The 14,742-nt window shown below is 45.3% G+C and overlaps 1 protein-coding gene across 1 annotated transcript in view; it reads right to left on the bottom strand.

Annotated features, from left to right (window-relative positions):
• Positions 1-335: 335 nt before the first annotated feature.
• LOC311133622 (glutaminase liver isoform, mitochondrial-like) overlaps positions 336-14,742 on the bottom strand; it is a 28,599-nt gene continuing 14,192 nt past the window's right edge. The window contains 11 exon segments of the mRNA XM_084167142.1: positions 336-734; positions 977-1,040; positions 1,450-1,526; positions 1,698-1,759; positions 1,900-1,992; positions 2,228-2,359; positions 10,918-11,094; positions 11,664-11,714; positions 11,926-11,992; positions 12,095-12,153; positions 12,244-12,276. Of these exon segments, the coding sequence (XP_084023268.1) occupies positions 572-734; positions 977-1,040; positions 1,450-1,526; positions 1,698-1,759; positions 1,900-1,992; positions 2,228-2,359; positions 10,918-11,094; positions 11,664-11,714; positions 11,926-11,992; positions 12,095-12,153; positions 12,244-12,276 (978 nt within the window). The 3' untranslated portion in view covers positions 336-571.

Below are 14,742 nucleotides of genomic sequence, written 5' to 3'. Positions count from 1 at the left end.
CAATTATCTCTCCTTCCTCCCAAAGTGTGCTCTTGTTCCCTTCCCTTCACTGATATGAAAGGTAATGACTGGTATAAGAAACTAGCCCATGCCTCCACCAATCCAACGTCTTTAGATGTGTGGGAAGTAGGGTATGAGTGTACACTTCAGGAGGAAGGAGACATTGTTGAGGCGCACCCAGAGATTTCAGAAAGAGAAGTCCTGGTGGGAGGAATAACACAGTATCCTAAATGGCACCCTATTCCCTATACACACTACTAACCAAAAGTAATGCACTAAAGGTCTATAGGAATTAGAGCACCACTTCGGACACACTACCATTTGCAACAGAAAACGAAAATGAGTGTTTTCTTTATTGGACAACTTGAGGAAGTCTCTCCATGTTTCGGTCTGTTATCTTCCATTTGGGACCTAATGAATGGACCCTGATGGTCCTGGGCCCATTTATCAAGTAGGGGTGCTGATTTAGGATCACTGTCCTCCCCGTCTATAATAATCTGTTTCATTCCGCAAAATTGATCGTAGATCAGCACTCTTAATGGGAGACGCTTGATATATATACGTCCCCTGATCACACCATGCCTTCTACAGTCTCTAGTTTGGGGGGTATGGGTATGGTATCAGCCACTGGTAGTCTCTCCTGTTCCTGGCAGGCCACCTGGTAATCCTGTAGGACCTTCACCACGGCACCGTGGCCAAACTGCATGGCATCATCAAGGGGAATGTTGCCCCACCTGGAGGGAGGTGGTAGAGATGAGACAGAAGCTAATTGAAGGATGTCAGAAGTTATTAAAAAATAACTACCTCTCAATAAAGACAACGGCCACAGAGAACAGAACGAGGAAGGAGATGGAGAAATAAGGCATGAGAGGCTGGTAATACAGCAGCTAAGGGATGTTGTTAGGTTGGAGGCAACGTCAGTAGAGATTGATATAGATGGACGGAGGGGTGGATGAATGAATGAATAATACAGTACCGGTCTTTCACAAAGGGGTTGACTTTGCAGGCGTCTGTTAGGAACCGTACCACATCCACATGGCCTGAGGACAAAGCACAAAATATGTACGTTAGCCTGGTAACACTTGCTATGAGGCACACACACATAATGCCTTATGATACACTTCTACTGCATTATAACACTCGATAGAAGCTGTAATAACAACTCATAAGTATCTATAACATCACTATGATGCATTATAAGACATTTTATTTTATTTAACCTTTATTTTATCAGGGAGTCATACAGATGAGCCCTGAATGACAGAAAATACACATCATCAAAATATAAATACAAAATGCAAGCAGAAAGAAAAACACAGGCATAAAAAAGCAAACACATTCATCAGTAATAAGGTCCTTAATCAGCTTTCTGAATTACCCTAGAGGCACCAGAACATCACATGTAAGAACATTTTGAAGATACAATGCCACCAGTGGAGGGAAGCTCACCCTCGCCAGCAGCCACGTGTAGAGCCGTCCTAGAGTCATAGTCCTTCAGCTCCATGTCCATCGATGACAGAGCAAACCTGAGAGGACAGGATAGGAGACTATAGCTATATTCTACATGTTAGTCCTAAGTTACTGTGAAGGATTAGTAGCTAGGAGAGAGAGAGTGACATCTACAATATGTGACTTCGTGGTGAAACTAAGTAAAACATAAACCCTCCTTCTGCAGACTCCTTGATTTGCTCTTTTACCTTCTGAGGGCTGACACATCTCCACTGTAGGCCGCAAACATCAAGCTCACCACAGACTTGTTCTACAGATATAGCAGAGATAAATACACCTTGGACTGGGTGGGACACTGGGAGACGACAACACCACCACCTCAATTCATGTTTTAGCAAATATGTTCAATTGTTGGTATGTTTACCTTCTAAAGCTCTCAAAAGCCCTTACCCTATCATCCCCGTCTTGCCTTCGAGGGTCCTGCTTCTTGACCAAGTGTCTCAGGTTGTCATAGTTGTGGAAGTTAAACGAAGACACCAGCTCCTGAAAGACAAATAAAGAAAAGCAGATCGTTATCAGGAGGCCAAAACATTATGCATTTTGCATATGGTTAATACTATTTAAAGGGTACCTACACAAGGACTTCATAACACATTCAAAACCTAGACAAAACACATTCATAAGAAGCACACAAGCATTTCTCACTCTGTACAAGCAAGTGCTCACTCTGTACAAGTAATTCAGTCATTGTATCATACATCACATGTAAATGGGTTACCTGGCAGAAGTGTATGCCCCGGACACTGTTTCCAACCTTGTCTAGCGGAGGAGACCAACACATGACTCCCATGACATTAGGGACCACCAATAGAACTGCTCCTGACACCCCAGACTTAGCAGGCAAGCCCACCTGGGAAATAACCATACAGGGGCCATACAGGTTATGATAAAAGTGTCAATTAAAGCATCCAACATGAGAAAAAGAAATGTGGCCTTTATTTGGCAAATAAATGTTTAAAAAGGTTTACTCGACTATTAATACATGGCATTTAACCTCTTAAGGATCGGACCCTTTTTTTCAATTTTCGCCTAAAATGACATACCCAAATCTAACTGCCTGTAGCTCAGGACATGAAGCAAGGATATGCATATTCTTGATACCATTTGAAAGTAAACACTTTGAAGTTTGTGGAAATGTGAAATTAATGTAGGAAAATATAACACATTAGATCTGGTAAAAGATAATACAAACAAAAAAACAACCAGTGATGCAACCAGTCAGGATTACATTTTTACATTTTAGTCATTTAGCAGACGCTCTTAACCAGAGCGACTTACAGGAGCAATTAGGGTTAAGTGCCTTGCTCAAGGGCACATTAACGTCATTTAGCAGACGCTCTTAGCCAGAGCGACTCACAAATTGGTGCGTTCACCCTATAGCCAGTGGGATAACCACTTTACAATTTGGGGGGGGGGTTAGAAGGAATACTTTAGCCTATCCCAGGTATTCCTTAAAGAGGTGGGGTTTCAAATGTCTCCGGAAGGTGGTGAGTGACTCCGCTGTCCTGGCGTCGTGAGGGAGCTTGTTCCACCATTGGGGTGCCAGAGCAGCGAACAGTTTTGACTGGGCTGAGCGGGAGCTGTGCTTCCGCAGAGGAAGGGGAGCCAGCAGGCCAGAGGTGGATGAACGCAATGTCCTCGTTTGGGTGTAGGGACTGATCAGAGCCTGAAGGTACAGGGGTGCCGTTCCCCTCACTGCTCCAAAGGCAAGCACCATGGTCTTGTAGCGGATGCGAGCTTCAATTGGAAGCCAGTGGAGTGTGCGGAGGAGGGGGGTGACGTGAGAGAACTTGGGAAGGTTGAACACCAGACGGGCTGCGGCATTCTGGATGAGTTGTAGGGGTTTAATGGCACAGGCAGGGAGCCCAGCCAACAGCGAGTTGCAGTAGTCCAGACGGGAGATGACAAGTGCCTGGACCAGGACCTGCGCCGCTTCCTGTGTAAGGCAGGGTCGCACTCTCCGAATGTTGTAGAGCATGAACCTGCAGGAGCGGGTCACCGCCTTGATGTTGGCGGAGAACGACAGGGTGTTGTCCAGGGTCACGCCTAGGCTCTTCGCACTCTGGGAGGAGGACACAGCGGAGTTGTCTACCGTGATGGCGAGATCATGGAACGGGCAGTCCTTCCCCGGGAGGAAGAGCAGCTCCGTCTTGCCAGGGTTCAGCTTGAGGTGGTGATCCGTCATCCATACTGATATGTCTGCCAGACATGCAGAGATGCGATTCGCCACCTGGTTATCAGAAGGGGGAAAGGAGAAGATTAGTTGTGTATCGTCAGCGTAGCAATGATAGGAAAGGCCATGTGAGGATATGACAGAGCCAAGTGACTTGGTGTATAGGGAGAAAAGGAGAGGGCCCAAAACCGATCCCTGGGGGACACCAGTGGTGAGAGCACGTGGTGCGGAGACAGCTTCCCGCCACGCCACTTGGTAGGAGCGACCGGTCAGGTAGGACGCAATCCAGGAGTGAGCCGCGCCGGAGATGCCCATTTCGGAGAGGGTGGAGAGGAGGATCTGATGGTTCACAGTATCAAAGGCAGCAGACAGGTCTAGAAGGACAAGAGCAGAGGAGAGAGAGTTAGCTTTAGCAGTGCGGAGAGTCTCTGTGACACAGAGAAGAGCAGTCTCAGTTGAATGACCAGTCCTGAAACCTGATTGGTTTGGATCAAGAAGGTCATTCTGAGAGAGATAGCAAGAGAGTTGGCTAAAGACGGCACGCTCAATAGTTTTGGAAAGAAAAGAAAGAAGGGATACTGGTCTGTAGTTGTTGACATCAGTGGGGTCGAGTGTTGGTTTTTTGAGAAGGGGAGTAACTCTCGCTCTCTTGAAGACGGAAGGGACATGGCCAGCGGTCAAGGATGAGTTGATCAGCGAGGTGAGGATGCTCTCGAATGTGCAGCTGTAGAACTTTTTGAGGATCTGGGGACCCATGCCAAATCTTTTCAGTATCCTGAGGGGGAAAAGGCGTTGTTGTGCCCTCTTCACAACTTTCTTGGTGTGCTTGGACCAGCCCCGTCGATGTGGATGGGGGCGTGTTCGGTCCTCCTTTTCCTGTAGTTCACGATCATCTCCATTGTCTTGCTCACGTTGAGGGAGAGGTTGTTGTCCTGGCACCACACTGCCAGGTCTCTGACCTCCTCCCTATAGGCTGTCTCATCGTTGTCGGTGATCAGGCCTACCACCGAGGTGTCGTCAGCAAACTTAAAGATTGTGTTGGAGTCGTGCTTGGCCAAGCAGTCGTGGGTGAACAGGGAGTACAGGAGGGGGCTAAGCAAGCACCCCTGAGGGGCCCCGATGTTGAGGATCAGCGTGACAGATGTGTTGTTGCCTACAATTACCACCTGGGGGCGACCTGTCAGGAAGTCCAGGATCCAGTTGCATAGGGAGGTGTTTAGTCCCAGGGTCCTTAACTTAGTGAGGAGCTTTGTGGGCACTATAGTGTTGAACGCTGAGCTGTAGTCAATGAACATCATTCTTACATAGGTGTTCCTTTTGTCCAGGTGGGAAAGGGCAGTGTGGAGTGCGATTGAGATTGCGTCATCTGTGGATCTGTTGGGGCGGTATGCGAATTGGAGTGGGTCTAGGGTTTCCGGGATGATGGTTTTGATGTGAGCCATGACCAGCCTTTCAAAGCACTTGATGGCTACCGACGTGAGTGCTACGGGGCGGTAGTCATTTAGGCAGGTTACCTTCGCTTTCTTGGGCACAGGGACTATGGTGGTCTGCTTTAAACATTTAGGTATTACAGACTCGGTTAGGGAGAGGTTGAAAATGTCAGTGAAGACACTTGCCAGTTGTTCTGCGCATGCTCTGAGTACATGTCCTGGTAATCCATCTGGCCCTGTGACCTTGTGAATGTTAACTTGTTTAAAGGTCTTGCTCACATCGGCTATGGAGAGCGTGATCACACAGTCGTTCGGAACAGCTGGTGCTCTCATGCATGCTTCAATGTTGCTTGCCTCGAAGCGAGCATAAAAGGCATTTAGCCCGTATGGTAGGCTCACATCACTGGGCAGCACATGGCTGGGTTTCCCTTTGTAGTTTGCAAGCCCTGCCGCATCTGACGAGCATCAGAGCCGGTGTAGTAGGATTCAATCTTAGTCCTGTATTGACGCTTTGCCTGTTTGATGGTTCGTCTGAGGGCATAGCGGGATTTCTTATAAGCGTCCGGATTAGTGTCCCGCTCCTTGAAAGCGGCAGCTCTAGCCTTTAGCTCGGTGCGGATGTTACCTGTAATCCATGGCTTCTGGTTGGGATATGTACACTTCCAGTCAAAGGTTTGGACACACCTCCTCGTTCCAGGGTTTTTCTTTATTTTTACTTTTTTTTTTTACATTGTAGAATAATAGTTAAGACATCAAAACTATGAAATAACACATATGGAATCATTTAGTAACCAAAAAAGTGTTAAACAAATCAAAATATATTTTATATTTGAGATTCTTGAAAAAGCCACCCTTTGCCTTGATGACAGCTTTGCACACTCTTGGCATTCTCTCGACCAGCTTCATGAGGTACTCACCTGCAATGCATTTCAATTAACAGGTGTGCTTTCTTAAAAGTTAATTTGTGGAATTTATTAACTTCTTAATGCGTTTGAGCCAATCAGTTGTGTTGTGACAAGGTGGGGGGGGTATACAGAAGATAGCCCTATTTGGTAAAAGACCAAGTCCATATTATGGCAAGAACAGCTCAAATAAGCAAAGAGAAATCCATAATTACTTTAAGACAGGAAGGTCAGTCAACACGTAAAATTTCAAGAACTTTGAAAGTTTCTTCAACTGCAGTCGCAAAAACCATCAAGCGCTATGATAAAACTGGCTCTCATGAGGACCGCCACAGGAATGGAAGACCCAGAGTTACCTCTGCTGCAGAGGATAAGTTCATTAGAGTTACCAGCCTCAGAAAATGTAGCCCAAATAAATGCTTCACAGAGTTCAAGTAACAGACACGTCTCAACATCAACTGTTCAGACGGGACTGTGTGAATCAGGCCTTCATGGTCGAATTGCTGCAAAGAAACCACTACTAAAGGACACCAATAAGAAGAAGAGACCTGCTTGGGCCAAGAAATACGAGCAATGGACATCAGACCGGTGAAAATTCAAACCGCCGTGTCTTTGTGAGACGCGGTGTTGGTGAACGGATGATCTCCGCATTTGTATTTCCCACCGTAAAGCATGGAGGAGGAGGTGTGATGGTGTGGGGGTGCTTTGCTGGTGACACTGTCTGTGATTTATTTAGAATTCAAGGCACACTTAACCAGCATGCCTACCATAGCATTCTACAGCGATACGCCATCCCATCTGGTTTGGGCTTAGTGGGATTTTACATTGTAGAAAATAGTAAAAATTAAGAAAAACCCTGGAATGAGTAGGTGTGTCCAAACTTTGGACTGGTACTGTACGTACGGTCACTGTAGGGACGACGTCGTCGATGCACTTATCGATGAAGCTGGTGCCTGAGGTGGTATACTCCTTAATGCTATTGGATGAATCCTGGAACATATTCCAGTCTGTGCTAGCAAAAACAGTTCTGTAGCGTAGCATCCGCGTCATCTGACCACTTCCGTATTAAGTGAGTCACTGGTACTTCCTGCTTTTGTTTTTGCTTGTAAGCAGGAATCAGGAGGATAGAATTATGGTCAGATTTTCCAAATGGAGGGCGAGGGAGAGCTTTGTATGCATCTCTGTGTGTGGAGTAAAGGTGGTCTAGAGTTTTTTTTTCCTCTGGTTGCACATGTGACATTCTGGTAGAAATGAGGTAAAACTGATTTAATTTTGCCTGCAAGTTTGCCTGCAGTCCCCGGCCAATAGGAACGCCGCTTCAGGATGAGCATTATCTTGTTTGCTTATGGCCTTATACAGCTCGTTGAGTGCGGTCTTAGTGCCAGCATCGGTTTGTGGTGGTAAATAGACGGCTATGAAAAATATAGATGAAAACAATCTTGGTAAATAGTGTGGTCTACAGCTTATCATGAGGTACTCTACCTCAGGCGAGCAATACCTCGAGACTTCCTTAATATTAGACATCGTGCACCAGCTGTTATTGACAAATAGACACACACCCCCACCCCTCGTCTTACCAGACGTAGCTTCTCTGTCCTGCTGATGCATGGATAACCCAGCCAACTGTATATTATCCGTGTCGTCGTTCAGCCACGACTCGGTGAAACATAAGATATTACAGTTTTTCTTTTTCTTTTTTCGTGATATCCAAATTGGTAGTTACAGTCTTGTCCCATCGCTGCAACTCCCGTATGGACTCGGGAGAGGCAAAGGTCGAGAGCCATGCGTCCTCTGAAACACGACCCTGCCAAGCCGCACTGCTTCTTGACACCCTGCTCGCTTAACCCGGAAGCCAGCCGAACCAATGTGTCGGAGGAAATACCGTCCAACTGGCGACCGTTTCAGCGTGCATGCGCCCGGCCCGCCACAGCAGTCGCTAGAGCGTGATGGCCAGCCAAACCCTCCCCTAACCCGGACGACGCTGGGCCAATTGTGTGTTGCCTCATGCGTCTCCCGGATCGCGGCCGGCTGCGTCACAGCCCGGGATCGAACCCGGATCTGTAGTGACGCCTCAAGCACTGCAGTGCCTTAGACCGCTGCGCCACTCGGGAGGCCAGATATTACAGTTTTTAATGCCCCGTTGGTAGGATAGTCTCGAACGGAGCTCATCCAGTTTATTCTCCAGTGATTGCACGTTGGCCAATAGAACGAATGAAAGAGGCGGGTTACCCACTCGCCAACTAATTCTCACAAGGCACCCCGATCTCCGCCTCCTGTACCTCCGTCTTTTCTTCACGCGAATGACGGGGATTTTGGCCTGGTCTCGGAGAAACAGTATTTCCTTCGCGTCAGACTCATTAAAGAAAAAATCTTTGTCCAGTTCGAGGTGAGTAATTGCTGTTCTGATATCCAGAAGCTATTTTCGGTCATAAGAGACGGTATCAGCAACATTATGTACAAAATAAGTTACAAACAACGCGAAAAAACACACAAAATAGCACAGTTGGTCAGGAACCCGTAAAACGGCAGCCATCCCCTCCGGCGCCATTGTGTAAGTACTGTATAACTACTGTATAACTATTGTATAACTACTGTATGACTACTGTATGACTACTGTATAACTACTGTATGACTATTGTATAACTACTGTATGACTACTGTATGACTACTGTATGACTACTGTATAACTACTGTATGACTACTGTATAACCACTGTATGACTACTGTATAACTACTGTATAACTACTGTATGACTACTGTATGACTACTGTATAACAACTGTATGACTACTGTATAACTACTGTATGACTACTGTATGACTACTGTATAACCACTGTATGACTACTGTATAACTACTGTATGACTACTGTATAACTACTGTATGACCACTGTATGACTACTGTATGACTACTGTATAACTACTGTATGACTACTGTATAACAACTGTATAACTACTGTATGACTACTACATGACTACTGTATAACTACTGTATGACTACTGTATAACTACTGTATGACTACTGTACAACTACTGTACAACTACTGTATGACTACTGTACGACTACTGTATAACTACTGTACGACTACTGTATAACTACTGTATAACTACTGCATGACTACTGTATGACTACTGTATAACTACTGTATGACTACTGTATGACTACTGTATGACTACTGTATAACTACTGTATAACTACTGCATGACTACTGTATGACTACCGTATAAATACTGTATGACTATTGTATGACTACTGTATAACTACTGTATAACAACTGAATAACTACTGTATGACTACTGTACGACTACTGTATAACTACTGTATAACTACTGTATAACTACTGCATGACTACTGTATGACTACTGTATAACTACTGTATGACTACTGTATGACTACTGTATAACTACTGTATAACTACTGTATAACTACTGCATGACTACTGTATGACTACTGTATGACTACCGTATAAATACCGTATGACTATTGTATGACTACTGTATAACTACTGTATAACAACTGAATAACTACTGTATGACTATTGTATGACTACTGTATAACTACTGTATAACAACTGAATAACTACTGCATGACCACTGTATGACTACTATATAACTACTGTATGACTACCGTATGACTACTGTATAACTAATGTATGACTACTGTATAACTACTGTATAACTACTGTATAACAACTGAATAACTACTGTATGACTACTGTATGACTACTGTATAACTACTGTATAGCAACTAAATGACTACTGAATGACTACTGAATGACTACTGTATGACTACTGTATAACTACTGTATGACCACTGTATGACTACTGTATAACTGATGTATAACAACTGAATGACTACTGTATAACAACTGTATGACTACTGTATAACTACTGTATAGCAACTGAATGACTACTGAATGACCACTGTATGACTACTGTATGACTACTGTATGACTACTGTATGACTACTATATAACAACTGAATGACTACTGTATGACTACTGTATAACTACTGTATGACCACTGTATGACTACTGTATAACTGCTGTATAACAACTGAATGACTACTGTATGACAACTGTATGACCACTGTATTACTACTGTATGACTACTGTATAACTACTGTATAGCAACTGAATGACTACTGTATGACTACTGTATAACTACTGTATGACCACTGCATGACTACTGTATGACTACCGTATAAATACTGTATGACTATTGTATGACTACTGTATAATAGCTGAATGACTACTGTATGACTACTGTATGACTACTGTATAACTACTGTATGACCACTGTATGACTACTGTATAACTGATGTATAACAACTGAATGACTACTGTATAACAACTGTATGACCACTGTATTACTACTGTATGACTACTGTATAACTACTGTATAGCAACTGAATGACTACTGAATGACTACTGCATGACTACTGTATAACTACTGTATAACAACTGAATGACTACTGTATGACTACTGTATAACTACTGTATGACTACTGTATAACAACTGTATGGCTACTGTATGACTACTGTATAACTACTGTATGACTACTGTATAACAACTGTATAACTACTGTATGACTACTGTATGACTACTGTATAACTACTGTACGACTACTGTATAACTACTGTATAACTACTGTATGACTACTGTATGACTACTGTATAACAACTGTATGACTACTGTATGACTACTGTATAACTACTGTATGACTACTGTATAACAACCGAATGACTACTGTATAACTACTGTATGACTACTGTATAACTACTGTATAACTACTGTATAACTACTGTATGACTACTGTATGACTACTGTATAACTACTGTATGACTACTGTATGACTACTGTATAACAACTGTATGACTACTGTATGACTACTGTATGACTTACATGGAAGGCCATCTGTCCAGAGAAGTCGTACATGCCGCAGGAGTGCATGAGACTCAGGGTGTTCCTTACAGCCTCGGCACTCAGGACGCGCTCGCCGGTGATTGGGCAGATTCCCCCGTGGGCCAGTGTGGCCGCCATGACGCTTCCAGACTCGCAGGTGACCTCTATGGAACACAGCTGAAAGGAAATCATTTATTTACTAAAACAATTATATAGCGGACACTTCCAGACTCGCAGGTGACCTCTATGGAACACAGCTGAAAGGAAATCATTTATTTACTAAAACAATGATATAGGGGACACTTCCAGACTCGCAGGTGACCTATATGGAACACAGCTGAATGGAAATCATTTATTTACTAAAACAATGATATAGGGGACATTTCCAGACTCGCAGGTGACCTCTATGGAACACAGCTGAAAGGAAATCATTTATTTACTAAAACAATTATATAGGGAGAAACACGTAGGCTCCGTTTCCCAGACACAAATTAAGCCTAGTCTTGGACTAAGAAGCATGGTCTACGGAGATTCACCATTGAAATTGCTTTTTAGTGAGGACTAAGACAAATTTGTGTCCGGGAAACTGCCCCAGTGTCTGGGACTCATATGCACTGTAAATACATAGGGTAATACTTTATTATAATGTCGAGTAACAAATCATCATTATGATGCATTACCAGAAAAAGCAAAACCACATCAACTTTATCACAGTGTGATTGTGTATATGAGGAAGTGTAGTTTACCTGGAAATAGAAGTCCAGCGCATCAATCATTTCTGCCCCAGTAGGAAAACACTGCAGATGGAAATCAGTTCCTATGATCAATATTTCATACAGGTACAGATGATCTCACACATGAATATCACATAACCATCACACACTGAGTGATCAATATATTTCTGGTGCACAAAACTCCTGGCCTGAGTAGTAGCTACAAAGTTATCAGGAGGTGTGTCCCAAAACCACTGTAATTCAAATGTTCCCATTGCCACTGTCCCTCACTGACCTTCTTCTCTTTGAGGTAGTATCCAATTGCAAAATTTCTGTCGCCTGTTTCTTTTTCAGACTGGAACCTGAGAAACAGAGAGACAAAGAGAGTCCATCACATCACATCAATAATGTAACAAACAGAGAGAACTCAGCTTTAGAAAAGGAAGACATTAGCTAAAACTCACGTGGCATTGCTGAACCCCACGTACTCTCGACCAGCCATCTTCTTGATAAAATCCATCATCTGAGGATGACAGATATTGTATAGTAATGTAACGTATCATTGTATATGAATACATTTGAATGATGACACACATTAAGTCTATCTACTTACATAGTCAAACTTCTCTGCCTTATTCGAACCAGGCTGGTGACACAGAGAAAGAAAGTTGTGTAAACGACAGGTCGCCACATCAAACGCCTTTCAGTGGTCAGCCACAGGGTGGCGATGTTCTACAGGGCTTCAGGACTCAGTACGTTCAGCACACTTTAATAGTATTAATTACATTTGACGTTTACATTTGAGTCATTTAGCAGACGCTCTTTTCCAGAGCAACTAGGGTTAAGTGCCTTGCTCAAGGGCACATCGGCAGATTTTTCACCTAGTCGGCTAGGGGATTAGAACCAGCGACCTTTCGGTTACTGGCACAACGCTCTTAACCACTAAGCTACCTGCCGCCCCAATGATGATCACACATCTTGATGTCCTAATATGTACTACTGTACAAGGTGACAAAAACAAGCAGTTGCCACAGTAGACAGTGTCCTAATAAAGATACTGGTTGTATGAAGTCTCAGCATATTACATGAACTTTCTGTAGTACAGCTGCAATAGTACACCTGTTCCAAAGCAACAGCACCTGGTCTGAAACAGGTGTATCACTGACCCAGCATTGAGAGGTTAAGGGTGGATTTGTTTTGGAATACATTTTTTAGGGGGCTACTTTATACAAATTATAGAGCATAGCAGTGATGGCCCAAGTGACCCCAAATGTCCTATGTCAATGCATGTCAATGCATGTCCAGTATTTGGGTATAAATTAAATTGTTTGCTTCACAAAGATGCATTACACAGTAATAGTTTTATTTCAGTATTTTATATTAAATTAAAGGAAGAATTCTGAACAGATAGGCAGAAAACCAGACTTAAACCCTCCTGCTATTCCTTCAGGCTTCTTTATCTAACTTCCACCTGGGGGCCCCTCAGTCTGGAGCCCCCTCAGTCTGGGGCCCCCTCCACCTGGAGCCCCCTCAGTCTGGGGCCCCCTCAGTCTGGAGCCCCCTCAGTCTGGGGCCCCCTCCGCCTGGAGCCCCCTCAGTCTGGAGCCCCCTCCGCCTGGAGCCCCCTCCGCCTGGAGTCCCCTCCGTCTGGAGCCCCCTCCGCCTGGGGCCCCCTCAGTCTGGGGCCCCCTCAGTCTGGAGCCCCCTCCGCCTGGAGCCCCCTCCGCCTGGAGTCCCCTCCGTCTGGAGCCCCCTCCACCTGGAGCCCCCTCAGTCTGGAGCCCCCTCAGTCTGGGGCCCCCTCCACCTGGACCCCCCTCAGTCTGGAGCCCCCTCCACCTGGAGCCCCCTCAGTCTGGGGCCCCCTCAGTCTGGAGCCCCCTCCACCTGGAGCCCCCTCAGTCTGGAGCCCCCTCAGTCTGGGGCCCCCTCCACCTGGAGCCCCCTCAGTCTGGAGCCCCCTCAGTCTGGAGCCCCCTCAGTCTGGAGTCCCCTCAGTCTGGGGCCCCTTCCACCTGGAGCCCCCTCCACCTGGAGCCCCCTCAGTCTGGGGCCCCCTTAGTCTGGAGCCCCCTCCACCTGGAGCCCCCTCAGTCTGGAGCCCCCTCAGTCTGGGGCCCCCTCAGTCTGGAGCCCCCTCCACCTGGAGCCCCCTCAGTCTGGAGCCCCCTCAGTCTGGAGCCCCCTCAGTCTGGAGTCCCCTCAGTCTGGGGCCCCCTCCACCTGGAGCCCCCTCAGTCTGGAGCCCCCTCAGTCTGGAGCCCCCTCCGCCTGGAGCCCCCTCAGTCTGGGGCCCCCTCCACCTGGAGCCCCCTCAGTCTGGAGCCCCCTCAGTCTGGGGCCCCCTCAGTCTGGAGCCCCCTCAGTCTGGGGCCCCCTCAGTCTGGGGCCCCCTCAGTCTGGGGCCCCCTCAGTCTTTATACCCGTTATATATATATATATACAGTTGAAGTCGGAAGTTTACATACACTTAGGTTGGAGTCATTAAAACTCATTTTTCAACCACTCCACAAATTTCTTGTTAACAAACTATAGTTTTGGCAAGTCGGTTAGGACATCTACTTTGTGCATGACACAAGTAATTTTTCCAACAATTGTTTATAGACAGATTATTTCACTTATAATTCACTGTATCACAATTCCAGTGGGTCAGAAGTTTACATACACTAAGTTGACTGTGTCTTTAAACAGCTTGGAAAATTCCAGAAAATGATGTAATGGCTTTAGAAGCTTCTGATAGGCTAATTGTAGTCCTCTGTAGCTCAGCTGGTAGAGCACGGTGCTTGTAACGCCAAGGTAGTGGGTTCGATCCCCGGGACTACCCATACACAAAAAAAATGTATGCACGCATGACTGTAAGTCGCTTTGGATAAAAGCGTCTGCTAAATGGCATATTATTATAATTGACATCATTTGAGTCAATTGGAGGTGTACCTGTGGATGTATTTCAAGGCCTACCTTCAAACTCAGTGCCTCTTTGCTTGACATCATGGGAAAATCCAAAGAAATCAGCCAAGACCTCAGAAAATAATTGTAGACCTCCACAAGTATGGTTCATCCTTGGGAGCAATTTCCAAACGCCTGAAGGTACCACGTTCATCTGTACAAACAA

This window comes from Coregonus lavaretus, assembly GCF_964263955.1.
Source record: "Coregonus lavaretus genome assembly, chromosome: 8".
NCBI classification, from domain to species: Eukaryota; Metazoa; Chordata; class Actinopteri; order Salmoniformes; family Salmonidae; genus Coregonus; species Coregonus lavaretus.
This window is presented reverse-complemented; position numbering and strand designations above follow the sequence as displayed.